The following is a 20,475-nucleotide window of genomic DNA, read 5'->3' on the forward strand; positions in this document are numbered from 1 at the left end:
AAGTCATCGCGACCACATCCATCAGTGTATCAATGCAGAACCTCTCTTAAAAATTGCTTCCCCAAATGTTCCCACCCACAATTTCCCTGTCTCCTCAAATACTCAGATCACTAAAATAAAACTCATATTTCAGAGTTCTGGGAAGGTTTAAAATGACATGAGCAGCCTCTGAATTAAAAATCTATAACAGGAAGAAAAAAAGCCAAAACCAAAAATCTAGTAGATGTTGTACGTTACGTCCAAACATACACAACTGAGCATATTTATATATTCATATATCTTCTGCATATCTCTTCCAGTCTTGTACATAATGTTCAGTAACACCAGCAAATCAGAATTAGAACCTTTAATTTTAGCTTGTTTCCATATCCAAGGTACTCTAGTTTGGCTGAAAACACAAATTGATTTATAAAGTGATTAACAAAAGAAAAAATATTGATGTAGTGAGTGTAGTGAAAGAAAAGAAAGGCTGATCCACCCAAGCTACAGTGCAGTTATGTTATAGTTGACTATAATGTTTTTTAAAATCAAAATACTTTAAAAACCAATTACCAATTTATGTAAGTATTTTTTAACATTATATAATAGAAAAACACTTTGTTGTACTAAATATACATCGATTAGTGTGCCATTACATCTAACAAATTCATGCATCGTCATAAACTTTATTCATTCAGTCAAAAATACATATGAGTGGGTGCTAGTTTATGCACTGTACCTTTAAAGACAAAAAGAGCAGAAGAGGAGATATTTTTAGTGTTAAACTAAAATGCAGTCTAGCAACATTTTTACTGAGAAGATAAAAAGTCCAAGCTCAGGTGCAAACGTGGCTGAATTTCCAGAGTTAGTGCTGCCAGTGGAGTTGTTGCTGCGACACACAAAGCTGCTGTCTGTGTCGGTGCCACTAGAAGTAAAGCTCACAAAGCCCACATTGGCCCCTGCTACTTGATTTGTGATCCAAGTCTGGAATTCAGACACTCGAGCGTAGACCTCAGGGAAACCTGCCTGAGCACAAGGTACTCCAAAACTGGTAATACCAGCCTGGATCCACTTGGAACCCTGTTTGCACTGCAAGGGTCCACCTGAGTCTCCCTGAAAAGAGTAGGATAAAACACAAACATTAAGAAGGGGACTGAAACAGCATATTCTCAAAACTAAAAAAGTTTATATTTACATTATAGGGCTGAAATTGCAAAAAATAAATAAATAAATAAACGGGTTTTTCTGTAAGGGAGAATACATATTACAACAATGTGCTTTTGTTTTAACCTGGCATGCTCCTTTGTTCTGTTGCCCCGCACAAATCATTTGCTGAGTGATGTTCGCATCTTTTGCTGGGATATAATTGCAGCTGCACTGTTTGTTTCCAATAACAGGAATCTGAACTTCTTGGAGGGGTGCATTAGCTGGCAAAGTCTCTGTGAAAGGCAAAACATGAAATGAGTCCACTCTCGTCCAGTCTTACGAATTCAAAAGTATTTTCAATGGATATGTGCAAACGATAACACGAATGATGATGTGATTATTCAATATCTAAACCCCCACAAAAAACTGACATTCCCGTCAGCAACAAACAGTTTGTGCATCTGTCTGGCAGTTCAGGCACCAAAAAGTATTATGCGAATATGTGAACTGCGCACCTTGCAGGGTGAAAAACTTTAATAGCAACAACTTTTAAAGGAAGTAACAAAGAACGCGTTGTGTGTGACGTCTTCTTTTGCGCATGCGGGCCACTTTGAGGGCCATTTCAGGGGAAGTGGAAACACATGGAGAAACAGCTGACTGTAATAGACATAATGACACCACGGGGGAAGTCGAACAAAACACATTGAACATGAAAAATCCTGGCTTTTCAAAATAAAACAGGAAACATTGAGAGACATTACAAAACAAGCTTGACAATAAGAAACACACTGGGTCACAGACCCAGCCCCTGACAGTTGACATGCAAATACGAATTTAAGTGGCAAAGCGAGACTAGAAAAAACCTGATATGATGCTTCCACCTCCACCAGCTACACAGATTAAATAAAAATCTCACCATTCTCTCTGAGTTTGCCCCAGCCAGTGGACCAGCAGGATGTGGAGTTGTAGAACTGACTGGAGCTACTTGCCAGGCAGATAGGTCTGATGTAGTCAGTGAAGTTGACAGGGCTGCTGAGCTTCATCAAGGCAATGTCGTTGTTCAAGTAAGAATTGTTGTAGTTAGGGTGGACAAAGACCTGCGACACACTCTGTTTCACCTCATGAGTGTTAGGCCCAGCCTGAGTCTCTCTCCCAAAGTAGAGCGTCCATGCACTCAGTGAGTTTCTGTATTAAATGAATAATAATGAAATCAGTCCATGGATTTAGAATATTTTCTCAAACCTGTCATGACCTATTTTGTTGGCAATTGGTTTTTATTGTATTTAACCACTAGTGCAAACATACATCCATTATCTCATCCAATTCAGAGTCACATGAGCCTAATCCAGCTGTCATGGGGTAAAAGGCAGGGAACGCTGTGGGCAGGACAACCATTCACATGTACGGCCAAATTATAATGACCAATTAATCTAACTTCATGCATGTTTTTGAGCTGAGAGTAGACCCAGGTGCCACACAGACGGAGGCAGATGAGGCAGACTCCACACAGAAAGGCTTGAACCTGATTTGAACCCTTGACCTTCTCGGTGAATGGTGACAGCGGCAACACCGCAACTCCATGCTGCCCGATAGAAACGTGTGCGAATTTACAAAAAAAAAAAAAAAACAAGGTGTGACGACAGAAGCTTGTGCCCAATCAAAGTCAATCAAACCCAAGTGATGAACTAGATAAACAGTGTGTTTATGGGTCACCCTGACTTATACTAACTTCACAAACCACAGGGTCAGAAGCTAACTGTGAAAAAAACTTTCTACCTATGTAATCAAAACTTTTAACTATGCATATAAACCATCAATATTTCCCCAACTGAACTTGTACGTGTTGTGCAAACAAATAGAACTGCCACAGACCTTCCATAACCACTACTGAGTTAAATTATCTAACAAACACATTAATACAGAGTTATGACACAGAAAAGTAGCTTATATGGGTGGTAATTTTGTGCAAAAAGTACTTTCTTTGCATGTATACACTGGTACATAGGGCCCAACGTAGTTTTTTGTGGATAGTAAGAATTGATATGAGTAAACATGTTTTCCTTGTTCCTTGTTAAATATAGTGGTTCTATTGTGTTTCTATTTATTTCTTCGGCCTCCTGTATCCTCCAGTTTCCCACATCAGGTTTATTGTTAATCTACAGATCTCAGTGTTTTTGTCTTTTGTTTTTCTGTTTAATTCTCATTTTTCTCCTTCACTAGTTTCACAGCTGTGTATAGAGCACAGGTGTTGAACTCCAGGCCTCGAGTGCCAGTGTCCAATTTTGGCCCAAATTGAAAGATCCAAACACAACACAACATGATCTTTGCATGATCCCTTTCAAATTTGGTTTTCTTGCAACTGTATAATTAAAACCAGCCCACACAGGGACAGTAACTTGTTATTTAAATTATTTACTGTCTATACTTGGCCACGTCTTGGTTTGAACATGAGACTTATATTTATAGAAGTCTTTGTATGAGATCTATGTAGAGTGCATTGAGCTAACTTTAGACTGTAGATGTATCATGCAAGTTTAAAATGAAGAAACGCTTCATTTATGAGACAGTGTGTTATCAAAGTGTGTTACAACAAAGCAAAGTTACAAAGTAAAAGGTTAAAAAGTAATGCATCCCACTTATTACAGCGTCATTACAGCTGTGCAAAACATACTGTGGTCACATTCTGTAATACATTAATGTAGCACATTACTGCACTGAACTGACTAATCGGGTTACAGTTATAATTATGTGTTTAGTTGTGTTACCCAAGTTGCTCAGTTATCTGCATAATGTAGCCTAAGGTATATATTGGTTATTATGTGAAAATGTATATCAGGTCTTGTTATGCAGCGATGCAGAAGGAATGTAACAAGTAGTGTGACAATTTTTTTTTCAAGGGAGTAGTTAAGTAGTGTAATGCATTAGCTTTTTTTAAAAAGTAATGAGTAATGTCTAATAGATTACTTTTTTGAGTAACAACCACAATACTGGCTGTAAGAAACTGTCATAGACATGGTAGTAAATCTGTAAATTTCAGTTCTCCAAATAACTAAACTAAACTAAAATCTATTGTATAATCATTTCTATCACATGGAAGCAGATACCATTCACGACTCACTTCCCCACTGTGGCATAACTTTTCAGCATATCCTTCTGCTTCCCTGCTTCTCTCCGACTTTCAAGTAAAGCCAAAAATGCTTTTACATAAGTAAGAATAAGCAATAAAACATAAAATTAAAAGCCCTTATCTTGCAGTATGCTCATGTATCACCAAGACTGGAAAGACTTGAAGCATATAAATAAGGAATTAGGAGACCTTTATTTGGGTCATTACAAACAGTGTATTGCGTGAACCTGTTTGAGTCAAAATTAATTCCTGGTGACTGATCTGACTGCTAATTAAGCAGATATGTTGCTAATTAGGCAGTAAAATGAGCCACCACCACTAAGTTTCAGTTAGGTGTTGACCTGGATATTTGCCTTCTGGCAGAAAGACTAGGAAATCCTTCGAGAGAGCAAAAAGACCAGTGTAGTGCAGGTTTTGCTGGATGAATGGGCCAGACACAAGACGTTCACCCAGAAGACAAAAGTCAAAACTGATTTCCCACTTGGGTTCATGTTAAGGGAAAGTAGGGCACTTTTATAAATGTAATGTAGAGGCTTTGTTGGATCAAATTACGCAAATTGCACAGAAATGCAAAAAAAAATAAGTTTAAAAAGTCTAAAGAAAAAATTTAACTTATTTTACACATGACACAATCTTGTGTGAGTGAGTTAAAGCCTTGCATTTGACCTACTTATGTACCAAGACTCACTTCCTTTACCACATGACTTTTGTATGTGCATTGTATCAAACACTGTGACAGAACTTACAGCGTGGAGGAACTGAAATAGATCGTGTGAGTTCCTGCCTCATAATACCCAGCAGTATTTACATAACAGCAAAGTCCACCCAGGAAAAAGAGCGTTTTTTACAGGACTCTGCGCAGTCCTGTAAAACTTAGCACATCCCACTGACTGGATAGGAATTACAAGGATCAGTAGCAATAGGTGCTTATCTGATCATCAGGAGTTCTGATGTTCTGGCAGTTTGCCGGTCTGGAGCATTCAGGTGTGCATTCACACGATGGCACAATCTATCCAGGATTGGATGTCCCAGCAAATGTTCACTTTAAAAAAGGGGTTCGATCTCAGGGTATAGAGGCCCGGGTAGCGTGCTAAATGTTAGAGCTCATCACGGTACAATTAAAAAAAGACTGAAGAAAGAAGAAAGAGCTGCCAGGAGAAAGCGTCTTCTCTCTAAGAAAGAAACAAAACAAAGCATGGAAACATTGTTCATGTTTGCAACAGTTTCCTTTGAACAAACCACAAAACCTTTGCAAAGTTTCCTTTGAATCGATAAGATAAAAATGGAGAAAATGTGTCCATAATGTACACTTCCATGTATGGTAAAAAACAAACGCAGCATGTCAGCACACACACTTCTAACCACCAGTCGATCATGTGGTGTAGGCGTGACGATTTTAACACCCACAGGACCACAGCACCTTGCAGTCGGCCATAAAGTATTCTGTACATATACATGCTTCAACAAGCTACTGAACTGGATTAATTAGGTCAATTCACCCTCACAGCATCAGGTTTAACTTAGCATGTTATTTTCACTAAAGTCAGGGTGACTAGTCTGAATGTGTGACCTTTAAATGTACTGTGTATGACACGACAGGAAGACATGCTAAGAGGATATTTCTTCATCCGTTGGCAGACGCCCGTCATGGTACAAAATTGTTATCACACAGGTTGACTATTGTGCAACAAGCAAAAGTTCAAGTTACGAGGAAAACATCTTAAGCGTGAAATTCTTGTTTATCAATCAGATGTCAAAGCAAAGCAGTGAAACATCACCAGGTTTGAGGATTAGATGTAAAGGAAAGAGCCACTTCTTGACAAAAATTTTTTACTGATAACATCTATAAAAGGTACCGCCAGCTAACACTGCTATCAGTGTTGACACCTTATCATTCTGTCTCAGGAACAAGCCTGTAGTCACACTTAGACACACACTTCCTTCTGCACATTTATGGTTTGTGGCAGCAAGTTTGTAGAAAGAAAGTAGATCCTATGTAAAGCACAAATTGGGGTTTTTTTTCGCATCAGTACATTACTATTGTTTGCTTGCCTGTTCAGCAGTTTAAGCACCAGAAGACGAGTACCACTTAGCAACATTGTATTCAAGATAACATACAGGAAATAACTCATTTCAACATTTAGAGGTACAAATAGCACTGAAGGCCAGACGTAAATATGTTAATTTGATTTTGTACAGCCGTTCTTTTAATAGTTTATTAACATAAATATTTGTTCTGATGAGCTGGAATCACCATTATTCACTGAAGAAACACCTTCTGCACAATAGTGAACTGGTTGAACTTGTATGTTAGTTATGCTAGTTATCTGTCACCAACAAGTATTGATTTGTATCAGCTAACTTTATTAAAACTGCTCTGTGAACACGTCTAGCAGGATATTTTACTCAACTTTTAATTCACATGCTTCACTTGTTTTTTGAGTCTCTCACTGATGTTTGGTTTCTTTGAGGTCTGCTGGGCAACATAAATAATCTGACGGCTTTTTTTTTGGTCTCTAAAATACTGAATTTGAACACAATGTTCCCACATAGACTTCCGGTAAAAACGTGCAATACAGAATGAAACAAAGAGTATATCTTACGTTATAATGCAGTGAGCTGCTGTGAGCACCCACTGGTCACTGATGAGGGTGCCTCCACAGATGTGAGATGATTGATAGTGTACGCTCACCTGCCAGGGCCATGACCCAGCCGGGGCATTCTGACCACCCACTATTCTTGTATTGAGAGGTGCCACCCCACAATCTGACAGAGCAAAGACAGCTGGGTGTCAGGTGATATGCAATAAAATTTCTCATGCTTGATTTTAGTCACACTGGAATATGAACATTCAGAGTATTTACACAGTTTTATGGTATATATGAAATGTGATGTGCTCACCCTGAGCCTTTGAGCCTGTAAGAATAAGAGAAGAAGTCACTAGAAATTATAACCTTTGTGAATGTTGCCATAAGTGTGTAACAACAGCCACATGGGGACACTAGAGTTACAGCTTTTTTCCCTTACTTTACCTTTTTTTCCTTAACTTTTCCGTAACTGTAAATACAGCTAAGTGGATCACATTTTACTCTCATTATTTCAAGTCAACAAATTTGACTTGATGCAGGCCGCACTGTATTTCTGTCGAATACATGAAAAACTTTCTGCATTGTGATGTTACATTGTGGTTTGTTCTGACACATTGAAGACTTGTTGTTACTAAGTTACTAAGCAAAAGGTTAACAAAAATAGTTTAAGCATCGCTGATAACCAACAGTACGTCTGTTTAGTGAAGCAGTATTGCTGTAATTCCTGTTTTCATAAAGTTCATACTGACAGCAGAGGGTTTGTTTTGCTTTACTTTCTCTTACATTTTTTACACAATACACTTCAATACAAAACCATCATTACCCGGATTCTCAAACATTGTACAAAATAGCTCTAACAAAACCAAAAAAGCTGTTAAAGATTAGGGCTCACCTTGCAGAGTGATGAGCGCACACACCAAGAGGATCCAGGCTGCCATCCTGTTCACTCACAGTAAAGTTGTATTTACAATAAGCAGAGGTGTCATTGTGATAGTTTTCTTTCACTGCCTATTCTAACCGGTTTGTCAACATTCCAGCATAACTTAAGTGTCACGATTCTGGGTTTTGTACCCTGCGTTTTATATTTGGGACTCTGTTTTCTGTTTGATAGTTTCCATTTGACTTTGTTATAGTTTTCATTTTAAACTTTACCTTTGCTTTGCTTGGGTTTTTATTCTGATTTTGCATTCATCATATTCTTTGCTATTCTTTTTCCAGCCCTCCTACGATCCCGATGCCAAGTCTGTGTTTCTGTGTTTCTTCCATGTTTTGTCTTTGTGTTTACTTTGGCCTGTCAGGTTCACGTGTGTTAGCCTCAGTCTCAGTGTTGCCTGTTATAGTTTGATAGTCTCTTCTCCTGTGTGGGTTGTTTTTCAGTTTTGCTTCTTTCTTGCTCATTAATTGGTTCTGTTCACCTGTGCCTTCTCTTCCCCAGCTGTGTCTCTTAATCATGTCTATTTAAGTCCTCAGTTTCCCTCTGTTCTTTGTCACACCATTGTCATTCCCACCTTGTATGTGTGCCCTGTCTGCTCAGTAATCAGTAAGTTCTAATCACATGACAGAATGACGTGACCATAACATGATAATATAATGCTGAAATGGCTTCCCAGCCCACATGCTTTCACTTGGTTTCAGTCGCTTTTGCCATGATTAATAATTGATACTGTTTGAAATGTTAAGGACATTTTAGAAGGCATCCTCTATTTTTAAGCTGGCTATTTGATCTGAGTGCTTCATATCAGGTTGAGTTTTGTGTTCCACAGTTGTGTCGGTTTGAATCTGTTCTCCATGTTTTTGAGTCAGCTTTCCCAGAAACTGTTTGTGCTGTCCCGCCTTCATCTATAGAAACTTTTTGTAATGTTTGACCAGTCGTCAACAAGACTGTTCATGCCTCCCAACCTGTGGCTGTGAAGACTGTTCGTCTTCCTGTGATCATCCCCGAGCATACCTGTCCACCTGTTCCTGTTCCCAGGGCGACTAAGGTCCAGCCATTTCCTGCACCCATACCAGTTCCTCAGGTGGGAACAGCTGATGTCCAGCCGTCACTTGGTTCGTCTGCCCTAACCTGGGCAGGTTTATATTATTGCTCAGGATGTCGGATGTTACCTATGTTAATAAAAACAAAATGTATACAGTTTTATATGCAAGGCAAGATGGTGAACAAACAATCCAGTTGGACTTCCACTAGGCTACTTAATAATGTAATGGTGCATGGTGTTGATGTGGGTATGGAATAAGACTGGGCTGACTATTAAAACCACATCACTTTAAAAAATGAATGTATAAAGCCTGTCATGAAAGTGAAGCAGACTGATTCCCATGTTGTGGGTGGTTACTCACCATCCTATGTACTCATATTTTATCTTCATGCTGCACAGGGTACATGTCACAAGATGGGCACAACAGACTTCAGTCTTGCTAGTAGCGGTGAACTTGATTAGGTGATGTGCAAAAAGAACTAGAGTCACATACAGTATTTTCTTGCTGAGGACTTCTCTGCACCCACACAACCACAAATATAAAATGTAATTACCTTATGAGCTTTATCCACAAAACAAATGTACAACTTTCAATCAAGAAATTGTTACATCTAAGTTCTTGTGGGTTACTTAAACACAGCAGTCATGTCTGCATAAGCCTGAGTGAGAGCAGGAAAACAAAGACTATAATTTGCAGAGCAAATAAATGGAAGACATCAACAAGGGGTCGGTGTCTGTAGTTAAGACTTTCTGTACACACCACTGAGGTTAACTGGTTATAGTTTTCATATGTCCACAAGTCCACAGTGGCCTGTTTTGGTCTAGGTAATGTAAATTTTGTCAACCTATCCACAAACCTATCTGAAACCCTACGCCTTAGCTTACGCCATAATCTGTTGTACTGTTTGCTAGAAATGTAACCACACCTCCAGTGTTAAATTAACACTAGAGAGTGTCTATATGGTTCCACACCTCTGGGTGTTAAATACAACACTGTTGAGTGTTAAATTAACACCTTTGACAGTGTTATGTTTAAAAGTAACCTAGTCAGTTTTGAAGATTAACAAAGACTAACACTGAGCAGTGCTGATTTTCTAACACTGGAAAATAACTCAAAATGTTAGAAATATTCCAGTGTTAGAAAATCAGCACTGCTCAGTGTTAGTCTTTGTTAATCTTCAAAACTGACTAGGTTACTTTTAAACATATAACACTGTCAAAAGTGTTAATTTAACACTGGAGATTTTGCTGTGACAGCATGTAATGACTATTATTGGCACGTTCAGTACCGTCATTTCCTCCTATGCATTCCTCCTTCAAATTGACAGGAAGAGAATAGATCTAATGGAAAAAAAACACTTGCTGTGTGCATTCGGAAGCAGTGCTCTAATTTTGTCCTGGGTTAAAAATGCAGCACACCTGTTTCTTTATACTGCTGCACTTTCACCCTGTGACCTCCCACAATGAAAGTTGCAACACCAGTTTCAGGCCTAAAACACTCAGTAGTCTTTCCTAAACGCCACCACCAATGCATTTCTAAACACCTTTCTGAATAACTGAATAACTTTATTAATCTAGGATATTATTAAGCTACAACAAACTGACAGGCAAATATTGCCTTTTTAAGTCCAGATCATGCCAGTTATTACCACCATTTTAAGAATAATCCTGCACAGAAGCTCAGAGATGTACAAATACACAGAGTGAGATGTTGTATATGTTTAGGAGCTTGAGTTTGTGGAAAGAAATTTGCAAAACAACAAGTCAACACTTAACAAAGTCTTGGCTCCTGGTTTTAACTTCTTATGCTCCCTATTAGCACGTTTTCTCCACTATTGACTAAATGGCGACACCTATCGTTTAGGACAATACTGCAGCGGCTTCTTACACCTTGGATGACAGCATCTGTGTGACGACAGTGAGGCTCTGAGCGAAGCGACCACTGCAGAGGGTATATTGGAAGCTTCGGGCTGTTTTCTTGAAACAGAAGAAATGGTTGCTGAGATACCCAGAAACAAACAAATCACTGAGTATGTCTTGATAATGATTCTTAATTATAGAAGTTCTGACAAGCTGGGAATGTGTGTTGTTTTAATAATCACACACAAACCATAAAGGCCTTTATAAAGCTCACATCTTTTTTTTATTTCTACCTTGTATTCAAATCATAAAATTATTTTCCTCATACTTCAGCTTCAAAGGTTTTTGCTGACGTCATGGTCACATATTGAATAAGAGCATCAATGAGACAAAAGCAAAATGTTCACAGTAGTTAAATAACTTCATTCCTTCGATCAGCTGGCCCAGATTCACATGCCCCTCCTCTTCACTCAATCTTCCAGCCTGATGAAAGCAGCGAGCGTGTCAAGAAGAGAAAACACAAAGTTCAGTCACAAAGAGCTGGATGTGAGCACAGGTTCAAGACGAACAAGGATTTGGGTCACATTAATCACACTTTCAGTTCTTGCTTTTGTTTCCTCCTCATACAAAGTACAGCAGAAAAATACTGACTGACTACTTCAGCTCAGTGACGCACATCCCCTCTGGATCAGAAATTAACCCTTGACTGATGTGCGTGTTAAGACCAATTAAAGTCAAACAATTTAAACTCCTAATCAAGTTAATGACTGTTAAGAGGGGGGATTGACTAGATAACACCTTTTGTTCTCTTCAGACATCAAGCGCTTGTTCTGGTTAAATATTATCAGAGGAGCTGACTGAAGAGACAGGGGGGCTTGTACAGAGGGGCATAAAAGAACCTCCTTTTCTCCGCAAAATGCATCGGCACCCGAACCCTCCCACAGACAGAAAAGAGTTGTAGTCTCGCCTGAGTGTTTGCCCACATAAACTCAGTGGGATTACTCACTCTGTTTGTTCGTGGCAACACTGCACCAATGTAAAGTAGCCCCGAAACCTTGGCCTGAGGCCCGTCTGAATTTTAAGTGACCAGTTTCCCCATTTGTGCGTCCCTGCACATCTCCCTCCTTTTTTCCTCTCTCCCGTTTCCACCCTGTTGCTCTCCAGGCCTTGCTTGCTTCTGGAGGAACGTACACATATCAAGGGCCTCCTTTCACTCCCGAGGTCCAGGAACGATATTTCTTATTTCACCGACTTGCAGGACAATCCCGCCCACTGTCACCTCGTAGCTCTATATAAGACAGGGAAAAGGACCTGATGATAAGAAGTCGGTCTCAAGACAAGCCCAGCCATGCAGTGTAAAGTCCTCGCCTATGCTGTCCTCCTGACTCTGATAAAGCATGGTGAGTATTATGGATGTTTACAGAGGCGGCACTGATCTTACTCTGGCTGATGACAAGGTATGAGGTGGGCTACCTCAGGTGGGCTATAAGTGAATCTTTTAGTATGGATGGTGCATATTAAAGACCTTAAGTGTTAGACATTGTGAGCATCCACCTGACCTTTATGTTGTGTTGATTCCTGGATTAAGTTACAGTGTATGTAACGGTGCGATATGACAGTATGTGAAGTGAGACGTGAGTGATTTTTAATATTCATGTAGCTTTTGTTGTTTTCTTTATAGGCCAGTGTGGCCAGTGCTGCCTAATGCGGCTGTTGGGTTTATAATGTCTGGTGAAGTTCAGCCGCTTATTAAGTGGAAGTGGCACAGTATTAACAGCCCATCAGACACAATGCATCACAGCTTAACTTCTAGAAAATATGTAATATAAACCTGGTAATGCAATATAAGTCTCTCTCCACCATGTCGAACTTAAAGTGACATCAGTGAGTATAAACGAAAAATAACCTCTTCCTCTTTGGTGCATCAGCACGAAGTTTGCTATTAACTGATTCGAGGTGCTTTTCAAAAATAGCCTGTCAAAAGCGTCAACAGTACAGTTTGACCTCCATTCTTAGGTTGCTTGTTAATCTGCTTTGATCGACCCGTCATTTAGCGAGAAACGTAAATAAGCGCTTCATGCTGATGGAAATTTTTCCACCGCTTTGTGTTACACCTGCCAAGAAGTGTTTATTGTACTAGTTACTAATTAAGCTGATTGGATGGCCGGGCCTGTCTTAAAGGCCTTGTATTTGCACTGAATCAATAAAGTGTAGTCAGATTACTGATTTACTCTCAGGGATGAAAAGAGAGAATGTATTCACTGTTCATTTAATTTAAGTCAACAAACTGGACAAGTGTTATTTGTCCAGCCTTAGACAGCTATTTGCTTTTACGGTTTTACTTTGTTCTCGGTGCTTTCTAATGACATTTATTACATAATTAAGTCAAACACATTAGAAAGACAATTTTGTATCTTCCACTAAACAATATATGTACAAGGTGCATGTTTGTGCCCTGGGTTATTTTCGTTTTTAAAAGAACTCAAATGGTTCTGTTTTGCATCAGCAAAAACAGGAAAATGCCATAAGGTCATGTAACTGGTTTGTCAGTCAGTTTCGCGGCAACCTTTCCAGTTGTAAGAGGAAGATTGTGATATTTCTTCTTTCTAAAGAAGAAGTTGTTTCACAAATGTTACAGGACAAGAGTTAAACAAAAAAACAACCCAATAACTCAAGAAGTCATGACACTTCTTACCAAGTGCACTGGAAACATTTATTGAATATGTAACAACTTTTGATCATAACATAGTATTGTCTGTAACATAGTTTTTTTTGGTGGTGGTGTGGGGGTTCCTGAAATGCAGACCCAACCACACAAAAAAGGGCACATTGCATCTTACAAGCCCTCATGTGTTGAAGTAAGGAGCCTTAATGATTCCCGTTTTGTTTTTTTCCGTCCATCTCTCTCTACTTTCAGTGTCTTCGAGTGAAATTCAGGCCAGTCCAAATACAAACGCAACCCTCCCCTGCAACGTGACGCTCTTTGCTGAGGGGGACAACATAAACCAGTCTCTGATCGCAGTCAGCTGGATAAAAAATGGCTCTGAAATCGCCTCGTTTGGAAAAGCAGCAACCCAAATAAAGGAAGGCTTCAGCTGGGACAACGCTGACTTCGTCAATGGGGACTTCTCGCTGGTCGTCCTCAAAGCCAGTCTTGACCTGCAGGGGATGTATGAATGCACCATCAGCTACAACTTTACTATTCTGCACTACAGCAACGTTACATTTAGTATCATCGGTACGTCTTGTTTCCGTTCTCGTGGTTTTGATTCCTTTTTCTCACCTATGATCACATCTGAATCTAAAAATTAAGCTCAATTTAATTTCTTCTTCTCCCCCCATCCCCTTCAGCATCTCCCACTCTCTCAGTTCCTCATCAGTGGGTGGTGCTGGACACTAAGACCCAGCTTAAATGCCATGCAGACGGTTTCTACCCTCCTCCTGTCTCTTTTTCCTGGACCAGAGCGGGAGAAGTGATTCAACCTCCCTACCAGGTTGAAGTTGAACTGACCCCAGATGGGTACTACAGGGCTGTGGGGAACCTGACCTTCTATCCTTCCCACGAGGACCAGAATGTGACCTTTGGCTGCAAAGTCTCACACAGTGGAAACTATCAAGAGCTGGATTTTCAGCTCAGTATCACCCGTGAGTCACTGAGAGTCACTGTTTCCATATTAGTGGCCTTAATGCCTCATGGCCTGTCAGTATTTCTCACAGTACTTCTAATATTACATCCTCTATCACTCCATAACGTCACTTCTGTTCTTTAAAACCTTTAATCTGATGAAGCCTGTGACAAACCACAAGCTTTTTTAAAAAATACTTTCTTTACCCTTCTTCAGGTCCTTCCACTCTTAGGCTTTCTGTCCTGCCGACAACCTCCAAAAACTCTCCTCTTACTCTTTACTGCGACGTGGAGAGTTTCTACCCAGAGGAAGTGTCTGTGTCCTGGTATCAAAATGGCACAACCCTCCCTGACCTGCCTGTCACTGAGCAGAAACCAGATGGGAGTTACAGAACCAGACGCTACTATACTTTAAGCCCCGAGCAGAGGGCACAGCGTGGCAAGGTGGAGTGTGCCGTGAACCAGCCTGGTTTAGTGAATCCCGTCAGTAGCTCAGCATACCTGGACAAGCTGGATCCTCAGAGTATGACCCAGTTTTGAATGTGCAATTCACAAGATCATAATGAAGTAACACAATGCTTTGACTAAAAATTGCTTGGATTATTTTCTTACTGCCGGTCCTTCTTTGAATCATCTGATAAATATCTCTCTCTGCTTCCTCTTAGATGAGGCCCCAGTGCTGAATAACTCGGCCAAAGCAGCCGTGGCTATGATGTGCATCTCTATAGTGCTGGTCTTCCTGCTTTGCTTTGGCTTTTCTTGGAGGAGAAGAGATGGTGAGTCAGAGCTCACCACGCAGTAACTGCAGCAGGAGATTTGTGATACTCAAGGGATTGAAGAAATAAGGCAAAGTCTATTTTTGTCCTTTGTGACTAAGGAGGAACTAAATTTGTACAAAACCTTTAGAGAGGAGGAAGTTGTAGTTTTTTTAGTCTCGGAAAATACACATACTCGAGAAAAGCCTTGAAAAAGTTCTGAATAATAAGAGCGTGACTTCACGTTTGTCATTTTCTCCCACTGTAGTTTCCAAGTAAGCTTCATCCTTACAGAAAAGCTAAAAGCATTACAACACAACAGCGCCCCCTTTTGAATTCTGATCTTTATCAAAAAAAGGTCCACCGACACCAAAGAGTTGAATCTCTTCATCTGAATGCTGTGTTTTCACCACTCATCCAAATTTCTGGGATTTCCTTACGCGAATGATTGTGCTTGCATGAAGACATTTTAATCCACTGATGTTCACTATGGCATTATTCACCTTACTCCAAGTGTGGAGCTGTAGATAAGGAATTTAAAGGCATATTTGTATGTGAATATATCACCTTATCTCTCTCTCTCTCTCTCAGTGTCTCTTATTTTATAATTGCTTGTGACCCTGCTCAGAGAAACAGAAATCTCTCAGCGTGTCAGGGATCATCCTCCCTCCCCGAGTGATAGTAGGTCAAAAGGGGAGGGTGTCACTGAGCATTGAAGGCAGGAGGGTGGACCAGGTGCAGACCGCATGGTTTCTCAATGACACCCCTATTTTTGACAACTCCCTCGCAGGTAGGATGCGTCGCATTCTCCTTTTTTTTCTGTGCTCCAGCTGTTACACTTATTGTTTGAATGAAGGAATTAATTTACACATATTTAAAGCACAGCAGAATCAATCTTTAAAGCAATTTTTGGTGATGGAAGCTGGTTGTTTAGGGAACTGGGGAAATGAAATGCAAGTGTTGGTGCTACACATGTTGGATTTTTCTCGCAAACACCCTTTAACGTCCTCTGTTTCCCCCTCTTTAACACGTTGATCTAACAATTGACCACCTAACACTCACAGGGACTTCCAAAGCTAACTTTAACTGCCTCTGTAACCCCCTAATCACCATCCATCTACCCTATGGTCTAACTCTCACCTCCCCAGTGTCAGAGAAAGGTCCTCTGCTGCCCTCCAGAGGTGAAATGGGTTACTACAAGCTGCACACTCAGGGGCCGCTGCACTCGTCCAAAAACGGCACTCAACAGCTGATCTCCTCGCTCACCTTCATCCCCAAGATTTCAATCCACAAGGGTGCTGTGTTTAAGTGCCAGGTGTCCTACATAGGCAAGGACAAGATCGTGGAGGAGAGGGTGTCAGAGAAGTTCACTGTTCTGTGTAAGAACATGTTTTTTTCTATTATTCAGTTTATTTTTGTAAGTCCTGCAGCTGAATCACTTGTATGTTTTGTTGCCCAGCTCCTCCTGAGGTGTCAGAAATACAGCTGGCAGAAACACAAAGAGACTCGGGTAATTCAAGAAGACTATCCTTTTGTATTGCGTATTTAAAGTTAACCTGTTTGCAGGAGGCTACCATTGATGACATTTCCATCTTCCAGATGTCATCAGCCTGACAGTCCGAGCATCCCATTTCCATCCAGACGTCATCACTTTCCGCTGGTTCTGCCAGGGCGGTGAGCTCAGCCCCGTGGCGTCCCAGGCATCGTCCTCCCCTCGGCCCAATTCGGAGGGATTCTTTTCAGCCTACAGCCAGTGTAAACTTCCCCGCGCTGAACTGGAGAAAGGAGCAACTAAAGTGTGGGTTAGCGTCCACCACATTGCCCTGAAGCAGCCCATCACCCGGGAGACCAGAGGTAAGGATGAGGGATGAGGAGGGAATGGGGGAAATGTTGAAAAATCAAAGATTATTTTTTTATTTTGATCCCAAACAGGATTCATCAGGAGGCCGTGCGTGTCTGAAATTGTCAGCTCCACCATTTCCCAAGATCAAACTCTAGGATGTGAAATCACAGATTTCTACCCTCCGAACATTTCAGTGACTTGGCTTAGATTCAGGGAGGGAGAGCAAGATGATGGAGAGGAGGAGGTGATAGAGGGAGGAGAGATATGGGGCCCCATACAGACTGAACCCAGACGCTACAGGGCGACAGCCACTCTGAAGAGAAGGGCAACAAATCAGGAGAAAATCGACAAAAGAGGAGGGATTATTTGTAGAGTGAGACACTGTTCCCTACAGGATCCTGTTGAGAAACACTGGAGAAATGCTGACATTGGTAGGACTGACTGACGCACTTTTACCTGCTTTTTAAACTGCACGATCAAAGTCTCAAGGATGTTCCAACGGTAACTATCTGTATCCCTTGTTCCTCAGTCGCTCCATCCATTCCTCCATCAATCTCAGTCTGCTGGAGCAGCGAAGGCATTGGTGTGTTCTCCCTCTTGTTGAAGGGAGGTCACCCAAAGGCCAAGTTACAGTGGTCAGCAGGAGGACCCACGCTCTTGCCACTGGTGTCCAATGAGACGGAGGAGATCGGAGATGATGGACAAAGAGAAATGAAAAGCGTGTGTGCCCTGGAGATGTCCACAAGCCAACCGAGTCAGACAAACGAACCGCTGAAGAGACAAACAAATGGATATGCAATAAGTACTGAGATACATAAATATCTACACGTAAAAGGAGATAGATAGATAGATAGATAGATAGATAGATAGATAGATAGATAGATAGATAGATAGATAGATAGATAGATAGATAGATAGATAGATAGATAGATAGATAGATAGATAGATAGATAGATAGATAGATAGATAGATAGATAGATAGATAGATAGATAGATAGATAGATAGATAGGACAAATTCAGTTGTAACCTTTCTTAGAGTCAAAGATGGTATAAAATACAGATGGAACCCACTGGTTTCTGATGGTTTTGAGTTTAAAACTACACCCACACTGGCTAATGATCTGGGACTGACAGCTCATTAGACAATGAGCTTTTCATATCATAGATAATCCTCCATATTGTGACCAAAATATACGAAACACTCAATTTTATTCTTTTTGCCATGCAACTGTCGCCATCTGCTGGCCGTCGGATAGAATGCAGTTTACATACACCTGGAAAGCTGAAAGTCTGAATGCTTTCTACTGTCTCTGGTCTGGTAGACTAAACGTGGAACGCTATCCCCTAGGATTATTTTTAAAGGAAAATAAACACTGAAGTAAATCTTTCTTTGGTGTGCATTAAAATGTCCACTTTCATTTTACAAGCGAGGGTGATCGTAAGAAAGCAAAAATATACAGCTCTGTATGTGTTTTTTGAACTTTCATCACTTTTCAGAAACAAAAGCGGCAGTCACAGACCCTGACATCGAAGGAATACAGTACATCGACGAAAACGTGGATGAGGAGAATAACACCATAGACAGGGATGAGGACTCGACGTCAGACGGCGAGAAGGACGGAGAGGACGACCCGAGCGCGCTGCACATCAATAAGGTCAACTTGAGCAGGGTTCTCAAAGAAAACGAGAGGGCACGTCTGAGAGTCTGCGTGGAGATCACGCACCCTGCTCTCAAGCTTCCTGTTTACCGGACATGGACAGGTGAACACTTAAGCCCTTCTCCTGTTGAAGTAACCTCAGTAAGGCCAGAGAATCACTTATCGAGTACTTGCTGTTATCTATCCGTACAGGAAGAGGCTAATTCGATCACATGGAGTAGGGGAGAGTTTTTCTCATGTTTTGCTCTTTTCCTCTTCCAGAGCCCAATGAGGAGAATTCATCCACTGCATGAAAGTCCTGCATCAGTCTATTTCTATTATAATGCATCTAATATTTATCCCCTCAGGAAATATGAACTATTACTGACACAGTTTATGATGTGATCATGCATTTATTTATATTCTTAGTCTATTCTTACTCTGACATCCTTTTGTTTTTTCCTTCCTGCTTATTTTTACAAATATTAATTTTTTTTTTTACAAATAATGTTACAACAGTAATTGATTGGCTTTAATCAGCGTTTTGAAATAAAAGCTAAATATTCTAGTCTTTCAAGGCTCTCGTGATAATGAGTTATTAGAAAAGGTTACTGCAGCAAGCCTCATGCAAAGGAGATATCTGTTGTTGGTCAACCGACGTATCGGAAATTACTTCTCGTTTTAAAAGGCACTTCTGCTTTGACGCTGGGCTTTTCTTTTCTGTTTTTTTACTCTCCACTCTTGACCACAGCAGCACCGCCTCCGCAGTGCTGCGAGGAGGTGTTGTGCGGCTGAGCCCAATAAATATATAACTTCTTAGTTCTTTAGCTTGCAGCTTCTGCCTTTCAGTTCATAGAGCAGCTACTTCTGCTGCAAATATGTTAACAGCCTCCCCGTAGATACTGCAGCGCACCGTTTCAGTTCTTTGATTGTGAAAATAACGGTTATCTTACTTCCACCTCTTCCATGTTGTAGAAATTGCATATTATTTCCTACATATAAAAACATAAACAGCTGCTTAACTACCATTAGAAATCGTTCTATATAAAAAATAACAGAGCCCTAAAATTTGCCCCAGAGTTACAAACCAAATGAAAAGTCAGAATAATTGTGACTTTGTGAGCATTTGATTCGATGGTGACAGTACGAAGGGCTAAAAACATTTTCACTAAGAGATATCTGCTTAATAATGGAACTTAGAGGTGAGTCACGTCCAATTGGTCAATGACGTCACTGGAAATAAGGTATTTTTTAAGAAGCTAAAATCAGATGAAACCAAATTTGGGACATGCTCTTTTCTAATGCCAATGTGACTCATTCGTGCTCAGTTGACCTGACTCTACAGTGTGTCATGAGCGGGGGGAGGGGGTTGGTGGTTTGGAACAGGCCACCTTCACGCCCCCAGATGTTTTTTTGTTGGGGTTTTTTTTTTTTTTTTTTTTTAAGACTTGCGGCGATCAGCTGACTCATATCGCATCAGCTGGAGCTATTTCTGAGACTTTGCACAGCTCTCTATGTACCCATAAAAGGCATTGTATTATTATCCTTCATATGCAGCACTCAGCAACAACTGGCTGGTGAAGTCACCCATTTATGATGCACAAAAAGAAGATTCATAAAATCAAGAAGCTATCTTCAGAAATATTTTATTGCTCGTGCATATGCCTTATGATTTATTTTTGCAACTTGTGAAAATAATGACTCTGTCTTGGTTTATGGGTCTCTTTGAATGGTGTCTAATTCAGTCAAAAAGTATCCTCTGTGTTCCATTTCATTAATGTATTCATGCAAACAATAAACATGTGCTTATATATGTGGCGGTCTCAGTCATTTAATCATGAATGCGTGTTCTCAGGTGGATCCTGGCAGCGCCGTTTCAGAGCAGCGCTTCGGTATCTGTCACAGAGTTTTACGAACTTTTTTTTTCCTGTGGCT

General features: G+C 40.5%; 2 protein-coding genes across 3 annotated transcripts; one reads left to right on the top strand and one right to left on the bottom strand.

The window, feature by feature from the left end:
* Positions 1–722: 722 nt before the first annotated feature.
* On the bottom strand, positions 723–7,786 carry LOC146568414 (chymotrypsin-like protease CTRL-1). Its single transcript, XM_085283385.1, has 6 exons — positions 7,733–7,786; positions 7,154–7,168; positions 6,856–7,018; positions 2,042–2,310; positions 1,270–1,418; positions 723–1,092 (listed from the first exon to the last, which is right to left on the bottom strand). Exons 1-6 carry the CDS (start codon positions 7,776–7,778, stop codon positions 760–762), a joined length of 975 nt encoding a protein of 324 aa, XP_085139511.1. The 5' UTR covers positions 7,779–7,786; the 3' UTR covers positions 723–759.
* Positions 7,787–11,849: 4,063 nt separating this feature from the next.
* On the top strand, positions 11,850–20,353 carry LOC146568415 (hemicentin-1). 2 transcript variants are annotated; one of them, XM_085284455.1, is made up of 13 exons: positions 11,850–12,079; positions 13,597–13,917; positions 14,031–14,324; positions 14,522–14,827; positions 14,970–15,080; positions 15,688–15,849; positions 16,124–16,438; positions 16,519–16,569; positions 16,659–16,913; positions 16,992–17,333; positions 17,432–17,704; positions 18,401–18,664; positions 18,823–20,353. In XM_085284455.1, the coding sequence occupies exons 1-13, from the start codon at positions 12,028–12,030 to the stop codon at positions 18,852–18,854; spliced, it is 2,778 nt and encodes a 925-aa protein (XP_085140581.1). In that variant the 5' UTR covers positions 11,850–12,027; the 3' UTR covers positions 18,855–20,353. The 2 variants fall into 2 exon arrangements, with proteins under 2 accessions (XP_085140581.1, XP_085140582.1); XM_085284456.1 differs by having other exon boundaries at positions 16,208–16,438.
* Positions 20,354–20,475: the final 122 nt, after the last annotated feature.

This window comes from Mchenga conophoros, linkage group LG8, assembly GCF_057382185.1.
Source record: "Mchenga conophoros isolate Kocher_MC1m ecotype Shallow Benthic linkage group LG8, M_conophoros_male_GT1.1, whole genome shotgun sequence".
In the NCBI taxonomy this organism is placed as follows: Eukaryota; Metazoa; Chordata; class Actinopteri; order Cichliformes; family Cichlidae; genus Mchenga; species Mchenga conophoros.